At 41.6% G+C, this 14793-nt stretch overlaps 1 protein-coding gene across 4 annotated transcripts in view; it reads right to left on the reverse strand.

The window, feature by feature from the left end:
- Positions 1-9741: 9741 nt before the first annotated feature.
- Tp63 (tumor protein p63) overlaps positions 9742-14793 on the reverse strand; it is a 210975-nt gene continuing 205923 nt past the window's right edge. For 2 of the 4 annotated variants that reach the window (XM_057764111.1, XM_057764112.1), the window contains exons 12-14: positions 14109-14253; positions 12813-12906; positions 9742-10038 (exon numbers count right to left, since the gene is read on the reverse strand). In XM_057764111.1, the coding sequence (XP_057620094.1) occupies positions 9742-10038; positions 12813-12906; positions 14109-14253 (536 nt within the window). The remainder of the gene's footprint in view (positions 10039-12812; positions 12907-14108; positions 14254-14793) is intronic. The other 2 variants (XM_057764113.1, XM_057764117.1) reach the window with 1 other exon arrangement.

A 14793-nucleotide genomic window follows, 5' to 3' on the forward strand; every position in this document is an offset into this window, starting at 1 on the left:
TTATTAGAAGTACCACAAAGTCTTCCTTGACAAACTCCACTAACAGCAAATAACAACAGAAGTGCTGTGGCCTGAAAGAGAGGCTTATGGCAAGGAGAGGTCAGGAGGAATTGCACTAATATGGAATGGGAAGATACAGGTCAACTGGTTCACTATGAAAATTCCCTTCCTGTACATTCTCATTCCTTCCCAGGGCTCAATTTCCTACTCAATGCAATGAGCATGATTGCTAAATTCTTTCTAGATATGTCTTTCTCTAATCACAGGGCTGTGTTTTCTCTCGAGGCTAAATTCCCAAAGTGCTTTGCCCAGTGTGAGAAGAAGCTGAGTCATGTTTCTGACAGGAAACGCGAAGAGAACCAAGACCACGTGACACCACAAACGCACAAGCCTTTGCTTAGCTCCATGTAGGCATCATTTTCTCACACTCCCTGACATGCATCATCCCCGATTTCTTCGCCAGGAATACACCCATTCCATTCAACACGAGGAGAGCGGAGATTCAACACACACACCCTGGAGATAATTGGAGGGCAGTCTGGAAGAAAATCATCTTTCAGCCAAGAGACAGGGAGCTCTTTTCCTCAAGGAGGGAAAGAATGCATTACAACCATGGGAGAAAGCAGGCCTTCACTCTCCTGCCACCCTCACCAAGGGAGGTCAAAGTGTTATCGAGGCTGTGATGATGAGCACAGAGTGTGGTATTCAACTGCAGGACAAGAAGTAATGAGGCCGAGGAGATGAAAGACAAAAGAAGCAAAGCAGCCAAACTGCTCTCTGATGAATAGGATATTATATTAGGGAAGAATCTGGCCACTATCTGAGGAGACACATTTCCACTGATTGCTCAATGCCGTCTGAACACTAGACAGTCACTGGACAGCATGGTACTTTGTAGTGAGCCTTCGCTGAGATCAGGCTTAGCCACAACTTTTTGCTTGCCATGTGACTCTCGGAGGTGTCAGGGCATTCATAAAGATGAGGTGGCTTACAGCTATCCTCAGGTCAGGTTCGAAACGTGCTAACATGCAAGGATGCTTCTGTTCGAGTCACCAAAGCCACCGAAGGGCAATACCACTAAGTTAGGAAGATCAGGTTTGAGGGTGCAATGGAGTCCAGCATGGGCATTTTCCACGGAGAGAAACAGGGAACAGGAAAATGGAATGGTGTAAAGAAATGTACTTTTAGTGACTCTGTACTGCTTGGAAGTCAACTGGTTGGGGTGACAATAAGTTCAGAAGTCTAAGGAAGCAAAAAGGAAAAGAAGGGGACATAGAGATGTTCACTTTCCCCAAGTTTAGCGACAAATAAATGGTCTACACACAGTCTTTTCTGATTTCTCTTATGGATATGTGCACAACGCCAGCCTTTGCTCTCATCTAGTCAATGTGGCAGGGCCAGATGCCACCACCAGATTCCATGATTCTGACCACAAACTTTCTGATCATTTCCAAACTGTCTTTGGCAGGAGGCCCCATGAAGTGGCACAACAGAAATTCCTATTCATTTCACCGTCCAGGATCTGGCAGGAGGTTGGTCTTTGGTGTTCTTTTTCTTTCAATCATTTAAAAGTCCGGCACCCAGCCTTCTAAGCATCAGAAGTACTCTCAAGCGCTTTCTTTAGGCTTTATTAATAAGACAGAATGGTTTTAGGAAGGCAATGACAAGTTGGAGGACTATTAGATCAGCTGGTGGGAACTTAGTTAAAAAACTGAAGTGCACCATGACCCACTATAGGAAGGTAGCACCGAGGGTTGAGAAATATTCACCTATTCCATAAGAGCATCCCAATTTATCTGAGAGAAAAAACAGTGGAATTTCCCAGTCAGGGAGCAGATCGCAGGTGAGTTGTGTGCTTACTGTGTTCTTTATTTCCTGTTATTTCTGATTTTGACTCTCTATGCTTGAAAGCACTTCCCGTTCCTTGTCTCTCTATCTCTAACCTTTATTTGAATTACAAAATGCTGATCCTCTAAGGTCCTAGGTTGAGAATTCTGATAAAAACCATGAGAGGGCAGTTCAGCTGCCAGTGCTTGCCACCCACTTGGCACAAACACAGATCTGGACTTAGTGTAGGGAGTTAAAAATCTCATAAATTTCAAAGACACACCCAACAGGACTCGAAAAACACTGCTCTGAACTGATGAAGTGCACATCTGAACCATACCAATTGAACACCCACTTTCTCTGTAAAGTTTCTCCAGAAAAGGAGTTTTCCAGATGCTTATACTGAGTTCAGACTACACCGTGGGACTCTGATCAGTCACAATAGTATGACTTTGTGGTTGCTGACTTTTTTATGTCATCCTTTCACTAACTTCCAAAAAGATATTACTGAAACAATGACAAGTTAGGGGTTCAAGGCTCTTCGAATCTTACAGATTTTAAGAGGCCCATTCAAGCCACCGGTCTTCTTTAGGGCTATGTCCCTTCCACTTTGTCACTCTACTTATCCAAGCCACTAATCAGCATAACTTAATAATGCTTAAGCACCAACAAAAATTGCATTGTGCCAATCCAGTTCAGAGAAATGGTAGTTGATGCTCCATCCTTTCTTGGTGCAGTGTAAGTGTTGGGAACGCTATGCTTAGGATGCCCATGTCCTGCGTCCTAGAACACCTGCTCAGAGCACTGCAGACATGAGTGAGAAATAACATTTAAAAATTAAAAGGAGACTGAGCACTACATTTGATGGTGTGTGGTTGTTCAACTCAAGCGTCTGGCTATATTCTCCAGGTCTAGTGGGTAGCACTATTCTTTGCAGTCCTTTCTTGAATAACCTTACCTTACTAACAAGAATGAGTTACCAACTAGGACTGCTGTGCTACCATGTTAGATATGCAACCACAGCACCTAAAAGCTGCACGATAGCCTTGCATTTCAAAGCTGCTATGAAATCAGGCAGATTTATACAAAATTAGACTTTTGGTACCCCATAACTATTAATCTTAAGTAACTCATAACAAGAGCTATTAACATTCATCATTTTCTGGCTTTAACCATTTCTATTTTTCATATTTTAGTACTTTTATTTCTTTTACAAATATTAAAATTTAGTTATGTCATTTGCTTTCTTCCCTTTTCTCCCTCCAGCTCCTCCCATTTCTCCTGGCTTCTCAAATCACGGTCTTTTTGGCTACTGTCACATATGACATATATTTTATATCTCTATACACACATATGCTTATCGACGAGAGCAAATACAGCCAGCTGAGTCCAATTAGCATTGCTTGAATCTATAAGATTTCAGAGCCAATCACTTGGTATTGGATAACCAGTTAATGGACTCATCTATAGAGAAAACTAATTTTCTTGCTCTCAGCATTCTTTAGTAGCCTACTCATCTTCATCTAGTGACATTTTCCTGATGCCTTTACCTAATTATTCTTTATCAATAAATAATCAGGAGTCAGATAACAGGACAAGAACCTGAATGATCAAAGAAGCACCAGAGAAGCTACTAGGGACCTCCTATGTCTTCCGTTTCTCCATCCAAACAAAGCTGAGATCCTCTCTCAGCCCCACCTTACTACTTCCTGTCTCTATCTGTCCTCAGTCCTCCAAAACCTCTATGATTAATTTTGATCAGCGAGTGGCTAGCTTTACCCTCTGATTCAAAGCAAACTTTGTCAGAATGCAATCAAAATATCACATAATATTTTTCCCTTTCCTGTTAGCATGTCTATTGGTGCTGTTCTGTTCAGGGCTTTTTCGTACAGTCGTGTTGCTGAGGTATTACAGATGATGCATCTCCATCATTTCTAGGAGAAGCAGCCTCAGCAGATTTCCCGAGTCTTACGTATTTTAGCAATTTTATAAATGAAAGTGAAAGGCTGAAGGGAGAGTAGAAAACAAACTCAAAAAAGATTTGGTAACTTATTTTTCTCTTTTCTTGAACTTAATGAAATAACCTGCTTGTGAACTGGCTTGCAATGTGGAATGTATTTGACTTCTAAACAGGAATTTACATTGTGGATATGTTTGACATTTTTGCTGTTGTTGTTGTTGTTGTTGCTTTTGACTGTACTTTTATATTTGCATCATGAAACTCCAAAATACCAAAGATGTTTTGGAAACAATTTCTGGATTTTAAGTGTTTGGAAGAGAGGGTGTTCATTTCCTTTGCTTTCAAAATACTTTAAATGATTTACAAACACCAATTAGACTTCTTCTTGAGTTACATTTCATACTATTTGCTGTGACTTCTGGCGGACCCTTTTGTTAACATTTGCATACTTGTGAAGAATGTCATAATATTTGGTCCCCAGGAACCATTAGTGGGGAGAATGTCTACACATGTCCTATGAAAGTAGGATGCCTGGGTTTTCGTATCAAAGACATTACATGGTTAAACTCTTCCTGTCAATGACCCTCTGAATGAAGCTGTCAATTTTTTTTTTCCCAAGATAGGGCTTCTCTGAGTAGCCCTAGCTGTCTGGGAACTCAGTCTGTAGACCAGGCTGGTCTTGAACTCACTGAGATCTGCCTGCCTCTGCCTCCAAACTGCTGGGATTGAAGGAGTGCTCCACCACCATCCGGTAAAACTGATTTTTATCCAGATGCCTAATTTGTTTATCCACTGAACTTTGTGCTTGAGAAACTAAATTCAGTACATCATGGATAAAGATTCAGTCTGCAGATGAACTTATGTGAACAATTTCAGAATCTTGTTATACTTGTCTTCTAATTTAACAAACTTGAACTATCTTTTTGACTATTTTAATCTTTGTGCCATTGCAGACAGACAATAAAATTCTGGCTGCAGAGATATTATACCTTGTATTACTCCAAACATTCTTGAAAGGTGATATAATATTTATGGCTAACACTTATTTGGTATGCTAGTTAATACAGTAGTGCTACAACGAGTGTCATATTATTTTAAATGTGTGAAGGCATCTAAAAAGGGAACCTTTAAAATTAAAAAAATTTAACTTGATTATCTTTTCAACATGTAATTCTGAGATATTATCTTTTCAACATGTAATCAACACAAAATGATGGAAAATGATTTTCATTCATTTTTATTCAAAGTCTCTGAAAGTACATGTGTACTTTGCACTCATGATCTCAGTTTTGATGAGCCCTATTTACAGGCTCAGTAGTCACATACAGCAATTGGAAACCACATTATATGGCACATTGTGGAATGATCTCATTTTATTTTAAAAGATAGTGTTGGTGAGACTGAGAAAAGAGGCTATGATTTTGAAAGAAAGTTAGGAGGTGTTGATGAAAGGGTTTGGAGGGAGAAAGAATATAATTATATCGCCTCAAAATAAAAGAAAAATCATATTGTTGACTTTTAAAAGGGGTATTAAATTGATCGATAAAGATAAGACAGTTTCTAGAATGCCAAGCCATGTAAGAAAATTTCCCAAGATGTGAAGAAACAAGATCATTAAACTTCCAGAATCTACTTCAGGTTAGTAAAGTACTTAAGAGATACTTTTAACAATTGTAAAAAAATAAATTTGGTTCTCTTGTACATACCTATAATTTCTCAACGAAGAAAGAAAGGAGTCGAATGTTCTGTGGTGTACGCCACACCCAAGTCATTCGTACTGATGTTTGCTCTTCCTTATATGGATGCTACCAAACCTATTACTTCATTTTAGAGAAACTAAATGGTTGAAGAGTCACCTTCCTTGACTATACATTTGTGTTTTAATAATGTAGTTATGCTCATCCACATGACAGATGTTGTTATAGTCTAGGTCCTTCACATAGACAGTGACTATTCTGCAAAGTTCCTGCTATGTTTTGGATATTATTGTCATGTCATTCTATTTCAGTCTACAAGAGAATAAAGTTTTCCGTTTAATAATAACACTAGATCATTAAAGGGCAGTTATTCTGGTGAGTGATCTATATACCTAGTGAAAAGGTTTTGTCTGGTCTGTCGCACTCGGAGGCCACTATTCTCAGTGTGTCTCCTCACACAACTGAGGTGATCTACCCAGTATTCCTTCAGTGTTGAGGAGGCTATTTATAAATGTCATGAGACAGTCATGTAGTTAAAATTAGGACCTAACTCTTGCTCAGTCATCATCAGAGAAGCTTCTTCCTACAGTAGATGGAAAAATACAGAGACTCACATTGGACAATATGCAGAGAATGAGAAACCTTGGGACACAGAGTTTTAAATGGGATGTTTCCATCAAACCTCTACTCTCCGAGCTCAGGGAAGAGGCAGTGGGATGGAAGACACCAAAGAAACAATGATTTCTATGCACAACAGGACTGCTGCACTGATGAACTGACGGAGACTGTGGGAGCAGCACAGGGACTACACAGGTCAGAGCATGGACGCCATCTCCCATGCCTAACCAAGAAGTCGTCTCCAATTGACACCATTTTCCAAGGCAAAATTCGCTTTCTTTAATGGATTCTCACTCGGTAGACATACCACACTCAATGACAGACCCCACGCCTAGCAGTAGACTGCCGACTCAGTATACAATCAATGATATGGTATCTTGGGAGATTTTTTTTTTGTTTCTTGTCTCATAATGCCTTGTCTGGGCTTTTATTTTATTTTTTACCTTATAGTGTTTTGCTTATATGTCATGGTTTCAAATTTTGTGTTTTTATGTGTTTTCTGTGTGTGAATTGTCTGCATTTTTTTTCTGTTTATTTTCTAAAGAGAGGGAGAGAGGAAAGAAGGTGTGGAGTTGGGTAGGTGGGGAGGACCTGGTAGGAGGTGACAGAGAGGAAATCATGATCTTAAAAAAATCTATTTTCTATTTAAAAATGAAAAAGAGAACAGTCAAAAATTAAATAAAACTGGGATACTCTACAATCTCATCCCTACTTGGATAGCAAACTGTTTTTTTTTACCTCAACTGGAGTATTTCTTCCTCTTCCAGAGTAAGAGAAATAAGCTCAGAGGTTGGTAGGGTGTATAAATAGACACACACATGCACGCACACACACACAAACACAATATCTTCACGTATTTTCATTTATTTTTAAATTTTATTGCATGTCCTGGCAAACAAAAGTGGCTTATAGCTTTGCCTCTGGCTCACCAAAGCCCATAACACAAAAATACCAAAAGACAAGCAACTGAAGCTGTAAAAAAAAAGTATGTCTATAAGAAAGTACCTTCTGAAAAAAAAAAACAGTAATAAAGTATATAAAACATTTGACATTTGCTTAATTTTGTACAATTATAAAAATAAAAAACCCACATATCTTTCATGGTCAACATCCCACGTACGTACTTGGGGGAAAAAAATCAAGAAAACAAAAGCTAAATGGGTTAATAAAGAGCATCCTGCTTTCTATCCTGTTGACTTCGTCGCCAAGCAAAGGAATCCCACTCTCCAGTGAGAGGCACTGAGCGGATGTCTGTTCTCCATGCTTTTCACTGCAGCCCTGGCTGCTCACGCCCTTTTAACAGTGGTGCGAGGAGACGAACTGTGCCTACCTGTGGCTCATGACGAATGCCGAAATCATAGGGTACAGTACAGAAACTTCGAGTCCCTAGTGCCACCTAAATAGTGCTGAAATGCCTCAGAGTCCCCAGTGCCACCTTAACAGTGCTAAAACAGCGCCAATACTCACAACACCCAGGAAGTCATTTGTCTTCCTGACCTGGCCAAGACACAGCTTCATTCTCCAACTAAGGGAATTTGCAAAGCCGTGAACTTGTTACAGAAATTAATAATGTTTCTCATCATTTAAACACAACAAAACGTTGAAATTAAGGACTCATTCTCTTTAACGTATAAAATTTTAAAAAATTAAAAAACAAATTTCCCTTCCCCCCTTCTTACAATTAAGGCATCATGTCTTATTTGACATCATATTCTCACTAATGGTGTTTCTGATATATATACATATACATATGTGTATGTATATATATGTATATGTATATATATCAACAACAACAAAAAGTTTCAGCTGTGGTTCTGGAAAACCCAACCATCCCCAAAGAGAAAATCAAAACAAACAAAACCAGCACAGTATGCAATTTCACACACACACATACACAATGTAAGATTTTCTGGTCAAGGCCATACATTACATCTCAGAGGCACATTCGCCCATTTGCACTTTCAAATACCAATGGGATGTCATGTGCAACGAATGACAGCCTTTTATCAAAGTACATGGCAGGACTGTGGAGCTCATTAGCATACACACAACACATGCTTTCCATTGGCAAGAGATACATATATCTATGCCAAAATGCTTCCAAAACATCTAGGAGGAACACTGACCGCTGCATGCCGACATAAAGTGTAAGACAAGTGTCTTTGTGATGTGGTTTAAAAGGCCTTGGTGAAAAGCATTTTCCTTGACTTGTGGACATCTCTATGTCTACACAGCCTGGAATGGGCTGGGTGGAAAACTGGATCTTGACACCTGCTTTGAGGATCAAGAGGAAAGCAACGGAAGTGCAACTCCTGCCACGTGAAAACTGCACTCCTCAGTTTCTAGTTGTCTACCCCTGCTCTCATTCCAGACCTTGAAGAGAGGCAAACCAATCTCCGCATGCAGTGCCTTGTGGACAGGAAAGGTTTTTAAAGGTCTGTTTCCCAAGCATCACTCCACGCTTCAAGTTAAATTCACAGTTGGATGGGACATCTCTCTTTATAGTGGAGATTCAGAATTTGAGTCAGGCTTGTTTTTCCAGAATATTCCTAATAGATATCACAACTCCCTGTAAAAACCAGACAAATTCCACTCATCCTGACCAATTGGCCTAAATTCTTACAAAAGCAGTGAATATGTATTTTACTTGGTCAATCCAGTAGTGAAATTTAGTTTTAAGGCTATTCTAATGGCAGTAAATATTTCCCTGTCAAATACTAAACTGTTGGGCCTTAAATGTCAAGGGGCCACTGTATACTTGGCTATGTCCCATCAGATGTTTGGAACAGCTGATTTGGACCATTTAAGAATTTCCAGAAGAAAAAAATATGCTTTCCTCATTCTCAGACAAAAGCAAGAGAGGTTTTCCTTTCCTATGGTGTGTGACAAAAAGCAAACATGAAATTTTGCTTGTAATGGCCACCGAGTGAACCAGTCCGACTGGAATGGACACGGGTAACATGAAATATACTGACAGAGAGATTGTGTACATATATACAGCTTTACCTCATAGTAAGCAATGGTAAACACACTGGATGCATCCACAGGTTTGGTGTGCTCAATGCTCAACATCCAAAGAACTGAGAGGACTTATACATCACCGTTATTCACATAGACCACTCAACTCTACATATCTGCCACCATACATGATACCCCTGATAAAGGGGGACAGATCAATCATCCAAACAAGCAAATTTCAAAGGCTGATAAGTGCAACTCATTTTCCATTAAATTACATTTAAACAATACTCAATACCCCCACCCAAAATATATATTGTATATTTATATATTTATATATATTTATATATATAGTCTTAGACTATAAGGCTGAAAATGCTTTATAAAAGTCAATGAGAGTTCTCTGCCGCTTAAAGAGACCCGCTGCTTTCTTTGCTAACTTCTATCTAGCAAGGACAACGCATCCTGCAAGCAAGAGTTTTGAAGGCTTAAAGCCAGAATCAGAATTAGGTGACAGGTCAGACTTTCGGCAACAGGCAGCCTCTTACTTCTCCGTCCCTTTAGAAACCAGACTGAGAAGAAAAAGGAGAAGCGCTAGTAAGAATGCTTTGAAGATCAAGCAAGTGTGCCCTGTAGGGGCTGGGAGGTGGAAAAAGACAGGGCAAGCCCTGCAGTGGGCGCTCATTCCCCTTCCTCTTTGATGCGCTGCTGTTTGTTGCGACGGGAATCCATGTCGAAGTTGAAGTCATTCCACTCGTCGCGGGGTGGGAAAGAGATGGTCTGGCGGAGAGTAAAACGCACGGCATCAATCACGCGCTCACCACGGGTCTCGCTGGAGCCCACACTGACTGTAGAAGCACCACTTGGGGTCCTCAGGAGATGTGGGGGTGAAGAGAAGTCATGCAGCTGCCTGTGGTCCAGGATACCCTTCCAGATGGCATGCCGGAACTGCTCAGGGATCTTTAGACTTGCCAAATCCTGTGCGACAGGGAGGAGCCCAGACATTAGAGGGCAGACACCTAATCTTTTATTACATGCTGTTTTTCATTCTTTGGTGTTTGGGCTTAAAATGATGAGTATATTATCACTAACTTGGCAGATAAAACTAGCTTTCTGACTGACTTCCAGATGTTATGTTACTGAGAACGAAAATAGGACTCAGGTGGGTCACGTGTGCTGCGGACAACAATTCACTTATTCTTTATTTGCCTCAGTTTCTCTCTGTGCAAAATAGTGTAGACAGTAGTTAATTAAGAGGGCAAAAATCTCAACAAGAAATGTAAGATTCTTTAAATCTGTGGGGCTTTAGCCACCAGGAGAAAGGTGTTATGGAGTGTTCCTAACAGTGGGGGAAGAGGGGAGGAGGACAGATTTTTTTTGTAGGGATTGAGAGTTTCCTAAGAACCAAACTATTTAGCTTATCTTCATAATCGTATTTAATCTTAAAATTAGTGCTGGATATTTTTATACCCATTTTATGGAGAGAATAACAGAAGATTAGGTTAATAAGCCTTGAAATTTTATTACAAGGTAAATAAAGTGTGAACTTAGGAATAACTGCAATTATCCTATGGACCGAACGGTCTTAGGGTGTGTGGATAAAGAGCATCGAAATGCACAGCAATTGTATCTATGCACTATGGCAGGGACAAGAGGCCTTTCCAGCAGGGTTAGTCTTAAGTAGGCATGGTGCATGCCTTGCATTGGTTGGCATTAGCTTGTTTAATATGCTTCAGCTCAATGAAGCAGCAAGGTGGGCAGAAAGCAGCTTAGGAGATGGCATCTTAGTTCGCCACTTGGATGCATTGGAGACAACTGTGGCTTTGCATTCTAGATACTGCGGGCTCATAGGTGAGGGTGGGTATGACATTCTCGAAACTCCAAAACACATACTATACTGTTTTCATTTGCATTATGAACTCAGCTTTGCATCTGAAGATACTCAATGTATTCAAAATCCTCAAGCAGAAAGGGACACTAAAATAGCAGACTGCTGCAAAGACACAAGAGGTGTCTGTTTCCAGAAGTGCACAAAATGATGCTGAGGGGAAGATGAGAAAACTGAATCGTTTTCCAAAATGTCCCAACTCAGAAACCTGCACCATGCTGTCATATTGTCCCATTATTTGTGTTTCAGACCATCACAGCGACCCTAAGTTCTTCTATAGCAGAAGAATGCATAGTAAGAAGACTATAATCCACTAATAGACTACATTAGCATGCTAGATGGCTTCTTGCATTCTTTATACCTCTGAGACTCTAAATGAGCCCAAGATTCTGTGTCACCTCAGCACCACTACAAGGCAACATCAACAGAGGCAGACTTGTGGGAATCGCCTCTGAACATTAACGGCTGCAGGAGAATCCTGGCACTCCCCAGAGGGGGCAAGTCTACAAGTGAGCATTTTGTAAGGACACAGGGAAGCAGCAGACTTTCTGTTCTACCACATAGGACTCCACTGTGGGTATTTCTCAAACACAGAGCAATTCTGCTTTCATCCGTGAAGAAACGTGATTTTCAAGTAGTCTAAGTCTGTTAGAACTTAGTCCTAAAGCATTCTCTATAGTTTCTACCTATGGTAGGCTCTACCAAGGAAGCACCATGAGTAACGTTTAGAGTTGGGAGGGATGGGCATAAGACAGCGTGGTACACACTGATCTCTATGGGGCTGGGACATTGTCATGCTGCAAGGGCATCTCTAGTATCGGTGCTCAAGGAGGAGGAGTCCCCACTACAGAAACAGCAGCAGAGGCAGAGACTATCTCCTCCCATCAGTCCAAAGTGCCATCTGGAAGTTAGAACGGAGGACAGCACATGCCGTAGAGAGCACTAGAAAGAGCAGCCAAGGAGGGAGGCGGAGAACCAGGTTGCTGAAATGCAAACAAAGTAGCTCCCATGTATGCAAAAGTTCAAGAAATGGAGTGGAAAGCCTGAGAAAGTTCCATCACATGCAGCTTGTTTCAAAGACTTTCCAAGCCAGAGGGGAGGGATTTGTAACTCAGTTGGATTAATTGAGGCCCCGAGAGGCTGTGACAGCCTCAAATTTCACTGCTAGTAAAAGTCCTACCCAGGCCGCAGACTTATGGCAAGTAATCATTCCTGATGATAGGGGCAGTGAGCTGGGCTGATAGCATTTCAAATGAATAGAGGGTCTTACAGTATTGAAAGGTACAGTTGACTCATCCTTAAAGCTCTGCATTAAGAAGAGGTGGACACAGCCAGTGAACAGGGTCACAGGCTAGAGATTTACAGCCAGGCTTCTCTTTGTGGTACCACTATGAATTCACTATGGCCAATGACATTTTTGTCATTTCTCTGTATGTCCTTCCTCTTCTCCTCCCTGGTGATTTAAATAGACTAATGAGAACATTGCAACCAATCTCTGAGTAAGCCTCACTATGTTGCCCAGGCAGGTTTCAAACTTCGGAGCTGAAGCAATCCTCCTGCTTCAGCCTTCCAAGTGCTTGGTTTTCAGCCACCTGTCTTGAGACTAAAGTTCTTGATTATACAAATTCTATATTTTCTTCCTCATTTGTATACACATGGGTGCACTAAGCCATAGCTTAATGATCAGGTTTATTGATTGCTTAGCTTCTAACCTGGACAGAGTTGTAGCTCCATCAGAATTGAGGATTAGAAGCATGACCAACACAAAGTCTAAAACTAGCGTAGATGGAACTATAAAGTGTATGGACCAGAGGGAGAAAAATGAAGAAATTTTACTAAAGAGAAAAGTCTAACAGTTACTTACATCCATGGAGTAATGCTCAATCTGATAGATGGTGGTCAGCCCCTGGGTCGTGAAATAGTCCAGACATGATGAACAGCCCAACCTTGCTAAGAAACTGCAGAGGGAGGAGGGAAAAGGAAGGAGGAAACAGAAAAAGAAAGTTCACCCCAACTGCATTGGCGAGATAAAGGAAAACCCATTATTTTGCCCTTGGATGCCCTGCATAAGAGTCTGGGGGCAAATAAAGTATGTGTGGGCCTTGGATTCGAGGTTTGAGGATTGCTAGAAACTCAGACTTTAGGTAAACTGACCACAGAAATTGAGCATAAGCATTCTAGAAGGTGACGATTTTTCAGTTGACAATCTGAGGTATCCTTTTGAACAAAAGCAGGAGGAGTCATGGGGGCAGGGTACAGGTGAAGGGTCCAGTGGTCAGGTCCCCAGTCCTCTTGCCTCCTGTCTTGTCACATCAAATTGAGAATCACTACATTTACTATTTTGTGTTTGGGGGTTTCTTAGAATGTTTTAGACAGTTGAAATATTGCAGGCTAGTACTCCGAAATATCGACACATGTTGATCTATATCCTTAACACACAGATATTTCTCGTTGAGGTACTAGCCTGAGACTGGTGATGCCACTCTCATCCCAGAATCGATTTCTGCTGAGCTAAGCCATGTACTGCATCACCTTTGTGGCTAACATTGCACATGGACAAAACATGCTCGACCAGCAGCCAAAGGAACAAAGCATGCTTGCCCAGAAGCAGAGGACACGCCCGAAGCATGGACCATGGAGCTGCATGTGTCTCTGTGAGAAGCGTCTTTAAGGCTTTGTTAGCTTCTGACCATAAGAAATCTGCTTCTCTGGAGTGTCCCCATTTCTCAGGGGAGTGGCAGGGGTTCTTCACATTTCAGAGTTTTGCTAATATCAAAATGTGTTACAGACATCCAACTCCAAAATCATGGTCCCGTGGTGACTAAGAGCTGCGAGGCCCAGAGAGCAGGAAAGGGAGTAGGAGAGCCAGTTTATGTCCCTCTGAGGAAACCCAGCCCTGAGCACCAATTCATGGGCCACAACTGACCTGTAGAATGAGGAGGGAGAAGGGAGTAAATGAAGACCACATGACAGGTCTGAAACCTGTGTGCACCTACACACATTTTCACTTGCCCCACACTGGTTATAGGCCTTCTCGATAGGGCTGTGCTGGCCACCCTACCAATCAGTCTCAGCTTCCTCAAATCCCAGGACAGTGTCTACCCTCCCCCCTCAGATGCCTAGGGCCGGCCCCAGGAGCACGTGCCGTGCGTGCACTCACCTGACAATGCTGCAATCTGTGGGGTACGGAGGTGGGGGAGTGCAGTGGGAGGTGGATGGCATGGAGAGTGGGGGAGGGAGGGCTTGGGTGGGGCTGAGTCCATTCATGTCTCCAGCCATTGGCATGTGAGTGCCCATCATAGGAACTGGACGGAAGCAGGAGGAATAGAAAGGGTTACTAGATGATCGTTCCCCAGCATCCCAGGGGTCTACCTGGCCTTGTTGAGTATTACCAGAAAGCTGTGGGGTTTGTTTTTCTTATTGCAGGGAAGGGTGACCTAATTTCTCTATATCCCTTCACACACTCCATGCCTAATCAAGCAGAACAGAACCAGAACTCCAAACTAATTACAGATTTCTAGACCTTTGTTCCCTTAGGACTCTCTTCTCACTCTTGTTCTTTTCTCCTAAGCTAATGTGTTCCTCCTTCTTCTGGAGAGAATGGGCTATCATTCAGTTTATCTTATGCACTCATCTACTGTAGCATAGAGATTAGCTTTCATCAATGTTTCTAGCCCCACAGACATAGCAGACATCCTGGCACAGTGAGATGCCCAAAAGCTTGTCCTGAGAGGGATGGGAGCAAACAAGAGTCAATAAGATCTGTGTGGAAACAGGAGGACTTGCTATGGTATTGGTTTGGGAACCTTATGCCTAGTAAGAAAAAAATCCCAGATTCTAACTCT

This window comes from Chionomys nivalis, chromosome 3, assembly GCF_950005125.1.
Source record: "Chionomys nivalis chromosome 3, mChiNiv1.1, whole genome shotgun sequence".
Classification (NCBI taxonomy): domain Eukaryota; kingdom Metazoa; phylum Chordata; class Mammalia; order Rodentia; family Cricetidae; genus Chionomys; species Chionomys nivalis.